Source organism: Podarcis pityusensis (assembly GCF_964106645.2).
Source record: "Podarcis pityusensis genome assembly, chromosome: 8".
NCBI lineage: Eukaryota > Metazoa > Chordata > Lepidosauria > Squamata > Lacertidae > Podarcis > Podarcis pityusensis.
The window spans coordinates 63,641,880-63,659,936 of NC_138033.1; the positions used below are offsets into that span (position 1 = coordinate 63,641,880).

Genomic DNA, 18,057 nt, shown 5'->3' on the forward strand with positions numbered 1-18,057 from the left:
ACACTGGCAGCGAAAGACACTGTCCTCCACTGCATCAAAGGGCAGCAAGCTAGCTTAGCGTGCACAAGAGAGGCTCTGTAGCTTTGTCCACTCCCTGCCCCTCAAAATCTGCCTCACCTTGCTCAATGGCAGAGCCAGCGCGAATTGGATGTTCAGGATGCGCTGTCAGTTCCCGCAGGGTGATGGGGAGGCGCAACAGATTAGGACCGCGCTGAGTGTGCAAGCACAATAACATGCCCCAGAATACGGGAGACCGCCAGCCCACCTCAGAGCTGAGTTGGGCCTCCCTTTGCTAGCAGCCAGAATTGATCTAGCCTACCTGAGATACTGCGCAGGCTCAATGCCTTTGAGGATTATACTCTTACTAAGCTTGCTGGTTAGATCAACTAAGAACAGGGGGCTGGGCACAAAAGTGCCAAGATAAGCTTAGGGCTTATAGGCTTCAAATCGAGAACTACTTAGCCCTTAGCCCACGTGACCTTAGAAATTGGATTTTTGATCAGGATGCCAACCAAGACAGAGCATCCATCATTGCCGCCTATTACTCTACTTGGCACCCCCAAATTAAGACCAATCACTCAAGGCCCCATTACCTTGAAACTCTGACCTTCCCACAACTACACAGGGCCTCTGTAGAACTAAGATTCCAACAGATGCCCTCAGCATATTTAGAAGGGAGATATCGGGGAATTCCTCATATGGATCGCAATCAGGTAGAAGACATCACACACCACCTGCTGATTTGCCCCCTGTATACAACGCCCAGAGGAAAATTTATATCGCCAATTCTTAACTGGCTTCCAGGTCGATCCTCACAGGAAGTGACAGTTGAACTCCTAGCAGATAAACATCTGTACATTACCCACCAGATAGCCAAATTTGTGCTGGCAGCCAAGAAGCTCTGTTCCAGCTATGTGAATGCACTCCATATCTTAAATCTTAATGTTGCAAAATTCTTTTTATGCTGTAAACTGCTACAGGTTACGTTCTATGATTTTAGATGAAAGTTTTCCTTTTATTTTCTGTCGCCCATTGTAAAGGCCTTTGGCTATATACAATAAAAATCGACTGCCCCGGAATATTTGGAGATGCTCCGGAGGCTGCTTGGTGGAGAAAGGGTTGATGTGGCCCTTGAGAGTCTTTGCAAGCTCTTGGGGCAACAGCGTTGTCCAAACCTTTACCTCCTGCAGCTGCCTCAGAGCCTCCGAGGACTGGGATGACAGAGCCCCTCCAGATGGCTGCGATGGGGTTTTGGAGGAGCAGCTCACTGGAGGCACAGAGAGCTGGGATATTGACAGCTGAAATGAAAATATGAGCGTTATGTAGGAAGCATCACTGCTGCTCGCTCTTCTGATGCAAGGTAAGGGATGGAGAGAAGAAAAGAGTTTATTCTATTCTCCAGAATAGGCACGTAGAGATGCCTGGAATGGATGAATTCCTAAAGCAAGCAGCTGCATGGCGGTCCAATTAAGAGCTGACTTAGACATAATACAGAATGGGGCATTCAGCTAAATTTTACATAAACCACTTCAGTCTGACAGTGGGTACACGTGTGTGATATTTTTGAAGACACCCAAGGTAACCAATGGATTGTCTTGGTTGAGCGTGGAGTGGAACCCAGGCTTCCCCAGGCATAGGCCAACTCTCAAACCACTACAAATCAACTGACCACCATGAGAAGAGAATGAAGCTAAAAAATGCACTGGTAAGCAGCTCGAGTGAAGCGGGGGAGCTTTCCTAGTGTGAACATGAAAGAGAGCGGAGGAGAAGCGGGCAGCTCAAAGCCACCCTTTTATCTTGCATCCCATTAAAAGCAGGATTTGTGCAACATCAGCTTCTCATCCAATGACAGCAACGACGGGGTCGCAAAGCAAGTCACCAGTCCTTCTCCTCTGCCTTCAAATCCAAATGGCTTTTCCTAGCAAGTTGACCCACTAAGCTCCTTTATTTCCCCCCTGCCTTTTCTCTGCCATTGTCCAAGCCCCTTAATTTACCGGGGGGGGGGGGATGCCCTCCATGAAAGAGAAGGACAAGAACTAGAACTCCACTGTTAAAACTAAACAAAGCATTAAGCTGGTAAATCTCAAGCCACATGCCAGAGGAAATGAATGAAACTAAAACCTCTCAGGAGCCCAAAGTACATCTCTTCATGAGTCACCACTCTGGCCCATGTTAGACACTGGCAACTGAACCACAGAAACCTTCCCAATGCAGAATTATCTACCCTTACCAATGCTCTGGTTGGCATCAACCCCCCCCCCCCCCCGCCTTTGCTGGAGCAGGTAATTCTTCAGCACTGGGGACAATCAGATCATCAGATCACCCACAGTGCAAAAAGATCATAGGGATCTGAAAGGCCCACTTTCAAGTAAGGTTGTTCGCTACATCTCTGTCTGACTCACCACTCAGAGCCTGCCACTTTCCAATCAGACTCCACGGGTGGTGGATAGCTGTTATGCAGTTCTCAGCATTACGTGAGATTGTATCATTCCATCATTCCTGATGCAGGGATGTGGCAAATGGACCTGCCACTGGGTGGGGAGGCATGCCCAGAACAGTGACTCACGCAGAAATAGAGGGTAGGCTCCTCCGAGAGCAGATAATTTCCCAGTCTTTCAGGGCGAACCTTTCGGTACTCTAGTTTTTAATTCAGGAAGTGGCGAGCCTCTGTTATTGAAAGCTTACAGCATTAAACTGAACAGGTGGGAAACCTCTGAAGCACATACTTACCCCAGGACCTCGGGAATAATCTTGGGTGGAAACCAGCACCTGAGGGGAAGGTGGAGACCCTAGGAGAGACAGAAGATCAGGTATGGTCAGCAGGGAGGTGAAGGTTGTCTGTTGGGTTTTGGTCGGCAAATTTTAACGTCAAGGGGATGTTAACAGCCAGCTCCTTAGAAATCACACAGACGGGGCTTCACCAAGTAGAGCTTGTGTTTGCCCTGGAGATCTAATGTGCCATCGTTTTGAAAGAGTGGAGAAAAGTAATGTGTTGTGGCTTGACAGGCCAATCATTATTGTGTGTGCCCCAGAGTCTGCCCTCAGAGTCCTGCCTTCCTAGCTGGGCTCTAAATTGCATCCCATTCTCTCCAGCCCCCAGAAGACAGTAGAGACTTCAGGGGGGTGGGGACTAGATAAGCCTTCCTTGAGGTCCCTTCTAACTCTACAATTCTATGATTCTATGAAACGGGCCGTGTGGCCTCACCCTCAACCCTTCTGGTCCTGAAGAGGCAATGGCGGAATGGGAGTCCTTTTGATTTCCACTTGTCCTCTGGAGACCTAGTGTGGCCTAGTGGTTTAGAGTGTCAAATTGTGACTCAGGAGTGGGTGAGGGAAGCAACCCAAATCCCCCACTTCTCCAGGAAATGCACTTGGTGACCTCAAGCCAGCGATCCTTTCTCAGCCTAGCCTGCATCACAGGGTTGTTCTGCAGATACAAAGAGAGAGAAGGAAAGAACCATTTATGCCCATTAGGAGAAAAAAAGATGAGATATTAAATAAAGAAAAAGTTGAGGGGGTTGGTGTCTTATTTCGCACAGCAATTTCCCGCCGCCCCACACCACCTCCACAGAGAGAAGACTATGTTCCTTCTTTGCTGTAAAACACAGCTTCTTCATCACTGTAATGTGCTGCGTTTTTCCCTTACAGCCATACAGGCCCCGGTTAAATGGGTTGTTTAATGAGACGTGAACGCATCCGAATACTTAAGGTTTCGCCTGCCTTTTACATCATTCCTTGTCACCTTTTTAGCCTGCTGGAGCGTTCCGACCCTGCAAGCCTGCTTCAAAGGCTGTGCTGCCATCCTTGTACCTAGCTGGTATAGGGGTGTTGTTTTCCACCCCACTTCCCACATACCTAATTGGAAGAGAAACAGGTGCCCCCACTTTTGTGGAACCATATGATACCTCATAAAATGGCCAAACATACGAGTCTTCCTGCCTCATAGGACTCTGATCCTGTTGCTGCTGCCATTTTGCTTGGTAATAGGGCAGGCTTAGCCAATCCAGAGGCTTCGTTCTGCCTGCAGATCACAGGGGTCAACACTGCATGCCAGATTCCCCTCTGCAGCCTGGGTAGCAGCTCATAAGGCTGGATGCAGTCCAAGTTGCAGATCTGAACATTCGCCATTCAAGCCCTAGCCAGGCCATCACTCTGCGATGGACAGGGAACAGAAGAAGAGCCTTCTTGATCAGGCCAATGGCTCATCTAGTCCACCATCCTGTTATCACATTGGGCAACCAGATACTCCCAAGGGCAACCTGCAAGCAGGACCCAAGCACAATGAGACACTCCCTTCCTGTGGCTTCCAGTAACTGGTATACAGAAGCACTGCATGAAGGCAGAGCATTACCATCACGGCTAATAACCACTGGTAGCCATATCCCCCAAGAATTTGTCCAATTCTCTTTTAACACCATCTAAGGTAGCGGCCATCACTGCCTCCTGCAGGAGTGAGTTCCACAGTTTAAATATGCACTTCAAGGAGGGCTTTCTTTTATCTGTCCTGAAACTTCCAACAGCTTCATTGGATGTCCACTAATTCTAGTGTTATGAGAGAGGGAGAAAAACTTTCCTTTATCCACTTTCTCCATGCCAGGCATCTTTTTATAAATGTCTATCATGTCTATCATCTCAGTCGCCTTTTCTCTAAATCAAGAAGTCCCCAACCCTGCAATCTGTCCTCATAGGGGAGTTCTCTCCAAAGTTCATCCTTGAAGGTCTTTAGATAAATCTTGAGATTAACCATGGTCTGAACAGTCCCTGGTTAAAAGTGTGGTGTGGGGAGCCAGTGCGGTGCTGTGGTTAGTGCCAGACTAGAACACCCTACCTGTTGGTCATGAAGCTCACCAAGTGACCGGTCACTGCATCTCAACCTAACCTACATCACAGGACTGTTGTGAGGATTAAGTAAGGGGGGGGGAGAGCCATGTACATCACTTTGTGCTCCTCAAAGAAAATGCAAAAAAGAAAATAAAAGAAGCGAAACAAGAGCAATAAAAAAAAAAGGCACATCACTGACAACTTTGCTGGAGTGGACAATTCACCCTGCAGATGAAAACACTGTTTCCCTCTAATCCTTGAGATTGCTCCTTCCTTCTGTACTGCGAAGAGTTAACAATGAATCTCTCTCTCTCTCTCTCTCTCCTGGTTCTGAGCCAAGCTGTTCAAGGAGAGCGGAGTTAAAGTAAGAGCGACCATGGTCACACCATGCCTGGGCCAGGAAGGCAAAATGAACAGCCATCCTCCGGAGGAGTTGTCCTGAGCAACCAGCAACAGGGGTCAGATCTATTTTTAAGAGGAAGCCTATTGGCTGATAAGATACATGATGCAAGGACACTTTGTCGAGGCACGCGTGGCCTGCACGACACCAGAAAGTGATGGATGAGTGCAATCCCTCTCCTCCACTTAGCAAAGAAGACAAGCAACCTTCACCAAGAAGCATAGGAAGTACAGGATCAGGACAGTCCAGTGCTAAGGCTACAGCTGCAAGAGGAGACAAGGATGGAGCTGGGGAAAAGTCCCTAATATGGGTAGTGGCAACAAAACGCACTCCATACGAAAACTTTGTTTCATTCAGTTACGTTGTCCCTCAGTTATTTGCCATCATGAAGCCAAATCTGATTGGCTATGCAGCACTCTGACATTGTCCCATTTATTGTGTGATCCCTGACTGGGTGGGATCTCTCATGTCAACAAACCCAGGAAGGAAGAAGTAGTCGCGGCAGCCCATTTCCACCTCACCAAAATGGCTGGTTTCAATTCCACCTATCCAGTTGAGTGGAGTCCCAAGCAGGCCATTTTTAAAGGATTGTGAGTCCAAATGGACACGCAATCTTGGCTACTAGCTTATTGCTAAATGTGATTTGGATTCGTAACATTCATGTAATGAAACAGTGTGTTTAATAATATAAAACATTGAAAATATAAGGAGAACCTGCTGGATCAGGCCAGTGACCCACCTATTCCAGAATCCTGTTCTCACGGTGGCCACCAACTTGCGTGCGGGAAACCATCAAGCAGGGCCCAAGCACCAGAGAATTCTCCCCTCCAAGCAAATAAATAATAGCCAGATTAATTTCATTCCCATCCCTGGAAAGACACAGCTAAACACAGCTCCCTTGTGTGCCCCCCTCAGCATTTAGGGAGCACGGCCTGCCTTGACACCAGCTGGCCATGTCCAGGGTGAATCATCTCTAAACAGAGACTGGCAGTTCTCTCTCCCAGGGTCCAGGTCCAGTACTCCAGACAATGTTTACTATGGAATGATTCTGTTCACTGGAGGCCCACAGATTCTTTTGCAGTGATGGATGCAACGTGAATGATCTGAGTGAGAAGAGAGAAAGCATGGGCAGCACTGAACTGTTTCCCTCTGGAGCAGTCCATCTCCGCTCTCCATCCCTGGGAGATGCACGGATCTCTCGGCCAAAGACAATTTAAAAGCTCTGTGTTTTCCTGCTGGTAATATTTCAGTGGCAGCAGCGAGGAGTATGTTCTGAAATAGGCTGTCAGTAATTGTGACCTCCGTCAGCCTTCCCCAAATGCAATGGAACCGGCTTCTGTGCAGCCGCTCCTGAATAGTCTCAATCAGCGTGACATTGCCGCTTCTTGAATAGACATATTCAGCCGGCAATTAAGGAGAGATCAGGAGACCAAATGGGGCGGGGGGAGGGATGAGGTCCTCAGCGAATTGGGGTTGAAAGGAGCTGGCAAAGGGAGGCTGCAAAGAGACAAAATCCCAAGGCAGAGGATGAGCTAGGACAGCACAGGGCGCACACCCTCCCTCTTTGGTTCTGCCTCATGCAGAAAAAAGTTGCTCTGCTGAAGACATAATCTGACAATACACCGAACGTTCACCAGTTGCTGTGTTAGGGGGACCAGGAGAGGAAGGAGGCAGCATCTGCGTTATTTTTAATTGCATTTTATAATGCTGTTTTAATTGGCATTTCTGCCTTCTGCACTTTGGATTTAAAAGGAAAAAACAAAAAACATTATATATAGTTTTGGGAGGGGGAAGTATAAATAAATAAATCCTAGGCGCACTTACTAGGGAAAATTATTCCCCGTATGAGCTGGCACTGAGCAATGCAAAAGATCTGCAATGACTTGTTCACAAATGAAACGGCCTTAAGAGCTGCTCCACATATTGTAACCAAGGCAAGGACCGCTAGTTTTCCAAGGATACTGCCACACAAGAAACACAGAACACATGGCCAGCACACGCAAGGAAATCTGCATCTTTAACCACCAGTGTATATGTGTCTGGGGAAAATACGTGGTTCCCAGGCATACATACCACACTCAACATGCAACAAGCACCTGCTACATGTTCACTGTGGGAAATTCCACTAGCTGTCAGAATGTGTGGGGATTGTATTGAAGGCACAATCTGGACCCCACCCAGCAGAGGACAATTTTAAAGACCTTGGGGATGGGCTCAGTGGTACAGCGTCAGCTTTGGAGGCCAAAGTCCCCAGGTTCTGCTCCGGAAACTCCAGGTAAGGGTAAGGAAGACCCTAGTCTGAAACTAATGAGAGTCACAGACAGTGAAGCCAATACTGATCTAGACAGACCAATGCTCTGACTTCAGATAAGGCACCTTTCTATTTATATTAGAACCACGACGACTACCATCTTACTTTATTTTAAGGGAAAGGGCTGTAGCTCAGTGGTAGAGCAGCTGCTTTGTATGCAGCAAGTCCCAGGTTCAGACCCCGGGGCATCTTGCTACAAAACTCCTGCTGCAAAGCCCAGAAACCTATCACCAGTCAGAACAGAGTTGACATTGGGCTAGATGGGCTAATGGTCTGATTCAGTATAAGCCAGCTTCCTCTGTTCCTATGACATGGGAGGATGAAAAAGTCTGGGCCCCTGAACCACTGCAAGAAGCAGCCAATGAAACAGTCATTCTGCTTCGCCAACGAGCACCTTCACATCATACTGGATGAGGCAGCCAGGCCCCAAAGGGAAGGCATACTTAGGGGCATAAGCAAGGAAGCCAGAATTGACTAGGTCTTCCTGGCAGATGTCCATGGTGAGCATGGGAACCCCCCTTCTCCAACACCTCGCCAAGCCCAGGGATCATGGGAGGCATCCCAACCCTGTGTAAGAGCGTGGCCCCTTTAAATCTCAAGAATCAGACTCTTTCTCTATAGGACTGACCCCCCCAAAGTTGATTCCAGGCTAGTGCTGAGTTAAGGTTGCTTCACAGGAAGTGTTAGGAGCTTAGCCTATACTCAAGTAGGACCCTGGCAGACACCCATGCCCAACTGGCATGTTCCCTCCCTCCTGCTCGATCGTTCAGGAGCTTCAAAAGCTTTCTTTTGCCCGAACATCACAGCGACCGATGCCAACAGACATCAGCACACTTAGGGATCCGCAGAGTCTTTGCAGTTGCAACTCAGCATTTTGGCTAATCTACTTTATTTACATATAAACACACACGGAGCACTGCAACATGGCTCCCTCCCTCTCTAGCATCAGACAGCAAAGGAAAATAAGAACAAAGGACAATAGTCCCACTTTATGGAACACAGTAACACAAACATCCTGTCTCTATCACTTCCCACTCTGTGGAGTAAAAACATATACCGTCATGTGATAGACAACAATCCCATGACTGCAATCATGGAGCAGGAATTCTAACAGGAAGTAGTCCATCCAGACTAGTGCTGAGTGAAGAAGGCTCTGTGGGTCCTGATCAAGAGGCCCAGACTGGTGTTGGGCAAAAGTGGCTCCATGGGGAGCTCTCCCTGGTCCTGAACCCCAGCTGTCTGATTACGAACATCCCTGCAGAGCCCAGCCTGGAATGAGCCCGAGCTGAGTCCCAACAAGCTCTGTCTCAAGCAGAGACCCAGCTGGAAGAGGCAGTAGGGGTGTGCAGAGCACGCTCAGAGGACTCGTCCTCCCCCTCCTCTCTCATTCGGGTTTGATTCCGACCAGCTGAACTGCGTCTGTGGGGAGGAATGTCAGTGGCACAGCAGTGCCTCGATCACTTCCATTTATGTCACAATAAACTAGATTGTCTCCTAAGCGCTACTGCTCCCCTCCCCAACGCCCCTGTGCCAGCACGGCTAACTCAACTACCGCTCAGGATTATGTCAAGGAGAGTCTAAGTGAAATTGCCACCATTAAACTTTTTTTTTTCAATTGACCCTCACCAGTTCCAGGTTTTAAAACCTATTAAACAACACATGAAACCCACCTCTTGTTGAAACCAGAGCATTTGCAAACAGAATATAGGTCAGCACAGGTCCCAGCAAGGCAGAAGCCTGGGAGACACTGCCCTCTAGTGGCCCCACAGAAGACATGCATCTTATTTTGCTGCTGCTGCTGCTTCTAATGCTGCAGCAAGAAATAAAAGACAATTGGGAGGATTGTTCGTAATATCTCTCAGCCTAAGTGCTTCTCTCAAGCTGACAGCTTCAGTGGCATCAGGATTACCAAAGGAACTTTCAGTGCTGGTGAAATATTCAGGCAGGGAAAGGTCTCAGCCAGGACTTTAAATGCTATCACATTATTTTGCCTCTTCCAGACTCTTCTGAAAAGGATGCTTTGAAGGGGGAGAGCTAAACTGAAATGTATGTTGGCAGCAAAATCATGAGCAAACCAACTCTGAGCCCAAAGGATTATGGGTGCTCAGTTTCAGGCAGGGATAGGGGACCTTACTTCCCCCTGAGGGCAACAATCCCTCGTAGGCAGCCTTTTGGGAAATGGATGCCAATGCCTGGTGGAGCCAGAGGCAAAAATGAGTGGATTCTTTACTTATGTGCGATAGAGTACATTCTAGCTATTCAAAAGCCAGCATTTTCTACATCCCACCCCCTATCTCTTTATCTAGGCAGGCAAGAAGTATTTTATTGCATTCTAGCCAGGACAAAGAACTCAAGAAGAATGTGGAACAAGGCGAGTAAGGGGTGTGGTTTTTAAATTTTATTTATTTCATGCATTTATATCCTGCTTTTCCTTCAATGAGCTCAAGGTGGGTGGGGTACCTGGTTCTCTCTCCTCCTCATTTTATCTTCACAGCAACCCTGCATGGCAGGTTAGGCTAAGAGGCAGTGACTGGCCCCAAGGTCACCCAAGGAATTTCACTGTTGAGCAGGGATTTGAACCCTGGTCTTCCAGGTCCTACACTATAACCACTAAGCCACACTAGCTCTCATGGACTCAGGAGACTCTTGACAGCCAGATGGAAATCTGCAGTGTTGCATTTGGCCCCCAGGATTGAAGTTCACCCCACTCCTGCTCCAGGGGGATGAGGGGCAAATGTCTGGTGTGATTCAGAAGAGGTGCCCCCCTTTGACTGCTGGAAGCCATTCTGATGCCCACTTTCTACCACATCAAGCTAATCCTTACAATTACTTTTGTAACGTAAGAACAATGGTTCCATGGGGTAATCATATGTAGCTTCCTAAAGCCCCATGGGTCGCACACAAGCTTCTAAGAACACCCTGTTCTCCCACAGGTCTTTGTAAAAATTGTGCTTAATTCCATTTTTTTAAATGAAGAGGATCTTATTCCTGATTCCACAATGAAACTGGCTCTTTGCTAGGAGACCAAAGTTTTTGCTACCAGCGGATCCTCCCTGGCACTTTCTCAAGTGCACACAGTCCTAAAAAATTCAGTAACTGCACCACATTAATAAGGTAATAAAGGCGCATATGAGTGTTCACACAGGCTGTTAAGTTGAGAGGAATACAGTTAAAACATCCACAGACAAATGGGGAAAGATTAAAAAGAGCAATGCAAAGCAGATTTTGATGAACGGTGGGACAGCGCTTCACTTCATCTTTTAATGCAAGGCTGTACGTTACCCACCCCAGATAAAGGCAAACTATATAAATGCATTAATTCCTATTGCTGGTTCTTGAACAGGAGCCAGCCAGGTAAGGTTGCAGAGTTCAATGCAATTTCCTGTCTTATTGTTAAGTGACTGAATGATAAAGTCTAGGATCTGGCCTACGCAGTCAGCAGAATTACATGGTGCAGTTATTGCTCAGACTTCAGGAGGCCTGCTGCATGGTTGAGGGCGCTTTCCCCCCCAAAAAAATTGTCTGAGGAAACGCAGCACCTCAGGATGAAATGTTCTAGCTCAGTTCTCCAACATGTTAGTTTTCTATCTGCAGAGATATGTTTCGGTTTGTTTTTTAAAGGGGAGGCTTTTGTTATGTTGTCGGTAAATTCAAGGAAGCCTCAGGTGTTAATATGTCACTTATCTAAGACTTTTGGGCAAGTGGGAGAGATATAGCCAGTAGCTTGTCTCCAGGTAAATTCTACTCAGAGTAGACCCATTGAAATGAATGGACCTAAGTCAGTTATGCCCATTAACTTCAGTGGGTCTACTCTGAATAGCATGGGCACTGGAGACAACCCAGCAATGGCCAAAGGTGTTTGTAATTTCTAGGATTAGAATGTGTGACTCATAATGTTCCTATTCAATCCAAACAGAACGTGGCGGCCCAAAAATGCTTCTCCATCTTAGATCATAATTCAGCTACTGTGTGGAATGCTCCCTGCCTCACCTTCTTTTCTCTCAAACTTATGGAAGCAAGAGAAGCAAGGTCTCTTTACATGCAACCCTTTCCCTACCTCCAGTGCAACAGAATTACTGCAACAGCACCCCAAGTACAAGGAATCATGAGAAATATAGGTCTCCAGGTTCCTGAATCTACATTGTGGGCCCAAGTTCACTGAATTATTACATTTCCCATTTTAGGCACCAGAGAGAGGAAGATGGAAAACCCACAGGGAGAAACATTAGTTTTGCCATGTACATTTGGTTGAAAGTATTGACAGCACCTGTCTAGCGCAGGTGTAGGAAAACTTTGACTCTCTGGATCTTGCTGAATCACAACTCCCATCAGCCCCAGCAAGGGTGGCCAAGGAGGATGAGAGCTGAAGTTCAGCAACATCTGGAGGGCCAAAGCTTCCCAACACTTGGTCTGGGGCAGGGGTTCATTGTATCCTACTAGCCACAATGGAAGCTATGCTCCACCTCCGCAATCAGAGGCAGTAATGCTTCTGAATACCAGTTGCTGGAAACCGCAAGAGGCGAGAGAGAACTCTTGCGGTGTTTGGGTCATACCCACATACGGTTGGCCACTGTAAAAACAGGATGCTGGATGAGATGGGCCCCCTTTGGCTTGATCCAACAGGCTGCTCTTAAGTTCTTATGGGGTGGGGCCAGGGGAGCACATCCCAGAAACATCTAGCCCAGATACAGTGGTACCTCGGGTTAAGAACTTAATTCGTTCTGGAGGTCCGTTCTTAACCTGAAACTGTTCTTAACCTGAAACACCACTTTAGCTTATGGGGTCTCCCGCTGCTGCCGCGCCGCTGCTGCGCAATTTCTGTTCTCATCCTGAAGCAAAGTTCTTAACCCGAGGTACTATTTCTGGGTTAGTGGGGTCTGTAACCTGAAGCGTTTGTAACCCGAGATACCACTGTATTACAAACTGAACACTTTTTCCAACCCAGGAGTGAAATCTCCACCTTGTAGTGCAACGAAATATGAAGAGAAGGGATTCTGACTAAGCAAACTTTCTGACAATAACAGCTCTTTTGACAATGGAGTGGCCTTCCTCAGAAGGTGGTGGCCACCTTTCCAGGGATTCTTTAGCTGTGATTCCTGCATTGCAACGGGCCAACTCTACAATTCTATGACCTCAGAAGATGGTAGACTCTCCTTCGCAGGAAGCTTTTAAGCCGAGGTTGGATGGCCTACTCTCGGTGATTATTTAGTTGTGATTTCTGCTTTTCAGGGGAATGGATTGCAATTCTATGATTCTATTCTATGAGTCAACTCCATCTTAGCAGCGCTTGACGGAGGGCACTGTGTTCCCTTCTCCAGTCACAGCGCTTGCGTGGCTGCCACGGGAACGTGTGTCTCCCATTACGGAGTCCACGTTCGTGCACCAGAAACAACAGCCTCTTGAGCTGCAGGCAACTGAACGGTGACACTTGAAAGGCTGGGAAGAGAGTGGGAATCTTGCCAAGAAAGCAGAGCCCAAGTTGTTGGCCTTATCTCTCCAAATTCTCCGACTACAGCAGCGCATTTTAAGTGGTCTCTCCCCACCTCCACCAAGTTCTGGAGTGGAACAGACGTCCTGCTGTGCGTTTGAAGAGTTAGCAATCTGGAAAAAGAACTCACTGGGGGACGGTGTGGGCGGAGGATTCTTTGAGAGAGGAGCCTCTCCCTTCGTGCTGCTTGAGGGTTTTCCAGCCACTGCAGGTTGCTCCTCGGAGCCGGTGGAGAAGTGGAACTGAACAGTCCCTGACTCAACCTGCTTCACCTGGGATTTGGAAAAAAGGAGAGGGGAAGAAGCAAGGACATCCTTATTTCTCCTATTCTTCATGTTGCCACCGTGGAACAGCGGAACAGTATGAAATCCTAATGTTCTGGGTCGAAGGAATCTGACTTCTGCCCCAAGAATTCTGAGACCTGCATAAATTGTGCACATTTCTGCAATTTCTACTATTTGACGTAGTCGTGGCTTGACCACGGGGGTAGAAGAAGCACAGACTTTCTGCCCCCTATTCCAACCACTGGAGTTCTTGTTTGGCAGCCCTTCTGCCTTCTCAGATTTTAGCAGGTGTTCACACACCTTAAGGACTAGAAACTCCTTTCTCTCTCTTAAAGAAGCTGGGGTTCTCCGAAAATACCTGCTTTAGTGCAGAAGGTCCCAGGTTCAATGCTCAGCATGTGGCTTTGCATCCCTGGAATCCAAGCCTAGCACACGCTCCTGGTCGGTTTTGCACCCTAGCCGCTGGCTGGGACTGTTTATTTTTATTTAGTTCATAAAATTTATATGCTGCTTAATTATAAGAAAACTCAAAGCAGCTTACAAAAATGTAAAACCACAAATTCAGGAGGAAATTGCCATACGTTACAGAATGCAAGAAACTAAAATTAAAACAGATTAAATTTCACATCAAATTTTCTAACCACCTGGCTTGACTAAACATAAATGTTTTTAGCAGGAGCCGAACAGAATACAGTGAATGTGCCTGCTTGATATCAATGGGCAGGGAGTTCCAAAGTGTAAGTGCTGCCACAGTAAATGATTGAGTTTTGACAAATAAGTAATAGGCATTATGTGGCACATGCAGTAGTGCCAATTCTGCCAATTTTTTCTCATAGGTTCCTCCCTCTGACTGCTCTTTATGGCTGATTTGCTGACTGGCTTCACCATGTCCCTGGCTAGGGGCCTGTTGCCTCCAAACCACCAGCTCTGCCAATACTTCCCCCAAAATATGTTTCTGGGGATCACAACTCACCTCTTCAGAGCTCATGGTGGCTGGTGGTGTCTTGTAAACCAAAACGTGACTGGGATTATGTTGCACTCCTCCTTGCAATGGCAGGACCACGTTTGAAGAAGTTGCGTCCAGTGAGGGGTTCCAAACAGCCCAGCGAATTGAGTGCATGTAAGCCGGCGTTGTCAGCGATGTAACGGATGGCGTCTGTGGTTCAAGGGTGCGGGGGGCAGGAATGGATGTGAGAATGAAGATATCACTTATTAAATGTCAGTTCCATGTCCATGGGGCTGTTACACTCTTAGCATCGCATACTGGTGTGACCAAGAAATGCAGTCCGGATTATGCAGATATATACAGATATCTGTGGAATAGCATCCCTGTTGAGATAAGACAGGCAGATGCTTTCCAGAAATGGCTTAAGCCAGTTTTGTTCAGACAGGCTTCACTAGCTAGGTCTTTACCATGAATGTCCACTTGTTATGGATTTGTTGCTTGTGTGTGTGTGTGTGTGTGTGTGTGTGTGTGTCTGTGTTTATAATTATGTGTTAACTGCCTTGAGACAGTGGTTTAAGGCAACTAAAAGATTCATGTTAGAATTTATTGATTAATTAATAGCTCTGTTTAAACTGCCCAAGATGGTGGCAATCGCTGCCTCCCGCAGGAGCAAGCTCTGCAGATTAGCTGCATGAAGAAGGACTTTTTTTACCTGTCCTGAATCTTCCAACATTCAGCTTCCTTGGATGCCTGTGAATTCTAGTATTACGAGAGAGGGAGAAAAACTTTTCTCTATCCACTTTCTCAGTACCATCCATCATTTTATAAACTTCCATCATGTCACCTTTTACTTGCCTTTTCTCTAAGCTAAGAAGTCCCAAATGCTGCAACTTTCCCCCAGTTGGGTTGCCCTTCTTCAGATCTTCTAGATCAGATACACTGCTTGTACTTTTTAATTTGGCAATGATACGTGGAGGTGCAGGCAATGTAGAAGTTAGAAGGGAATGGTTTTTTTTAAAAAAAGAGCACAGTGGCAACCATATGAACACAATCTCCCTGTGACCTCGTTTCCCTGGGCCCCACACCCTATGTAAGCATCTATGTACTGATATGCCTGCCTCTGCCAACTTCATGAATCTGATAAAATAGGCGGTGGACCACAAAAGTTTATCTGCAATCATTTGTTTGCTTTTAAGGTGCCACAAGACTGTTGGTTTACAGTAAATTAAATGTGAATATGATTCATGATTTTGGATAAAATCAAGCAATAATCCAAAAAAAGCCCCTTCCCAAAAATACATAGTTTCAAACTCCTTGCTGCTTCTAAAATGATGTGCTATGTTCAAGCTGATCCTGGAGCCAAAAAACCCCAGGATTTTTCAAAGGCAACTTCCTCCCACTGTACCAATGTCCCTGTGTAATAAAACCTTCATTATCTGTGTTCCCACTCCACAGTCTATGGTAGAGTGGCTGGGAAAGGGCCATTGTAGCATTGAGATTCTGGAGTAGGTGGTAGGTATTATTATCAGCAATAACAATAATTAAGCTTGGTTCATATTTTGTACAAAAGCAACTCAAAGTGATTTATAACCATGAATAAATAGGCGTAAAATAAGAATCTAAAAGACAACCCTGTTCTTAAAAGGCGACATTTAAACATCCCACCCACTCAAGGAGGCCTTGGATAATTAAAAGGCCCAAGAAAAAAGACATGTTTTTGCCTGGCACCTAAAGGTATGGAATAATCGCCAGGCGAGCCTCCCCAGGACGAGCGCTCCACAAGAGGGGGGCCACCACTGAAACGGCCCGTTCTCGGGTTGCTACTCTCCAGGCCTGCCATGGAAGGAGCACACAGAGAAGGGCCTTATATGGTGATTGCAGGGTCCGGGGCAGTTTATATGACGAGATACTTGGTAGACTGAGCTCTATTGATAGATCTGTTGATTCTTCGCAGTGGGTCAGGGAGAGCTTGGCTGACAGTAGCAATGACTAATAGGCTTCCCTATCCCCCTAAATTGAAGTGATGGAACAAAGAAAGCATGTGGGCAGGAACCAGAATTGGATTTTTGTGTGCGAAATGACTGTGAGTTAATTTCTGAAACTGATCGCAATTCCTGGGCTGAGCATGTGCTCAGAAGCACTCTGTTTCTCAATGCGTGTCTGCCCTTCTGGCTGGTATTGTGCACCCGATTCTAGTTACAGGTCCAGGCTTCTAAGAAATAACAATAATAAAAATAACAAAGCAGATCCTGCAAGGCTGGTGATCGTTTGGCATTCAAACTGAAGAGAAGAAAACTGTTTCTTTTCTCCTAAGTCTTACCGACTTTAATATTAGCCCCATAAATCAACCCCAGCAATCAGGATTCTCTCTCCAGTACCTGGAGCTCTAGTACTAATTCTGCCAGTAACCTGACCTTCCAGAGAGAAAGTGATGCATTTTCTTAGGGACAGGATGGGCTGCCCCGGTGGGAAGCACCATTCTGAATATAACATTATGGGCTGGCTTCTTAGCTAGAGAGGCTCAGGAGGCTCAGGCTGTCCCCGTTTTAAGGACTCTTCAGAAGGGTCTCAAAAGAAAAGCCTAGGAACTCACGGCTGCGTCCCAGCGTTTTGAAATCCTTCTCCCGGCTCCCTGTAAATTGCTCATTACGAAAGCTACAAAGGCAATCAGCTTAGGGATTATCCACCCTCCAGAAAGGAGAGGGTAGGGGGTTAATTGGGTTCAGTGCGAAGCCACGGCCGGGCTGCGCAAAAGGGCTGTTGATGACACTCTAGAGCGCTGGGAGGCATGCTAATCTGCACATCTCACACTCATATGACGGGCAGACTGTCTGGTGCAGGAGCCTGATCACGGTAGCTCAGCATACAAACTGGCTTACTTGGGGGCACCCGCTCGGGAGCTGATCACTTTGGGGAAACTGCTTCCTCCTGTTTCATGGAGGATAATTTGGGATAATCAGCCTCATATGACCAGCATGCTTAACTCTAATTAATGCATGAAGGGGTTAAGACCATAGAGTAAGCTGCCCCACTGGGCTTAGCTAGGCCATACCCCCTCACCATGGCAGGAAGGGTTATCAAGCCTTTGTTCTGGCACTCCACCCTTCCCCAGCTCCCAGGTTCTCAAGGGCAAAGGTTGCAGTGGACCTGGTGGGGAGCCCAGAGTCTGCATCAGAGTGCTTCAGCTTTCTTGCCAGGGTGGCCTACTAGATCTCTCAAAGAGAAGCCCACAAGCAAGACCTGAGTGCAACCACACTCTCCCCATTTGTGATTCTCAGCTACTGGAAGATTCAGGGGCATGCCTTCTCCAACAATTGGAGATAGAACACTGTTATCATAGCTAGCAGTCATTGATGATGACATACAAGTCCATAACCTAAAAGCAAAGATTACCTTTTGCTTCACAAATATTACTTTCAAAAACCATCCTGATGATCATAATTCAAGACAACTGGGTCTTCAACTATCTAAACACCAGGCCCCAAATATCTCAGGCAGAGCTGGCTAATAAAGACCGGCTATTTTTATAATGCAAGCTATTTTAATGCAAGGTAAACCAGTTTGGGTTTGGATTTGACATGCAGAGCACAGGAGAGGAGCTGTTCCTTCCCCCAGCAGGACCAGGTGCCATCCAGCAGGAAAGTGAATTCCATTATTACCACAGCCTGGCATGTCTAATTCAAAACAGGAACTCACAAATGGCGTCTTCTCTGACCCACAGGGGAGATACAATCGCCTATCTATAAATATTAAAATGTGCGCACTGGGTTGGTATTCACAGTGTGATGGAGCTGTGGGAAGCAATGG

General features: G+C 46.9%; 1 protein-coding gene across 2 annotated transcripts in view; it reads right to left on the reverse strand.

Annotated features, from left to right (window-relative positions):
* The window catches only part of NPHP4 (nephrocystin 4), a 96,145-nt gene that overhangs the window by 31,599 nt on the left and 46,489 nt on the right, over positions 1 to 18,057 (reverse strand). For both annotated transcript variants that reach the window (XM_081017113.1, XM_081017112.1), the window contains exons 10-13: positions 14,278 to 14,460; positions 13,151 to 13,292; positions 2,731 to 2,789; positions 1,182 to 1,298 (exon numbers count right to left, since the gene is read on the reverse strand). In XM_081017113.1, coding sequence (XP_080873239.1) covers positions 1,182 to 1,298; positions 2,731 to 2,789; positions 13,151 to 13,292; positions 14,278 to 14,460 — 501 coding nt within the window. The remainder of the gene's footprint in view (positions 1 to 1,181; positions 1,299 to 2,730; positions 2,790 to 13,150; positions 13,293 to 14,277; positions 14,461 to 18,057) is intronic.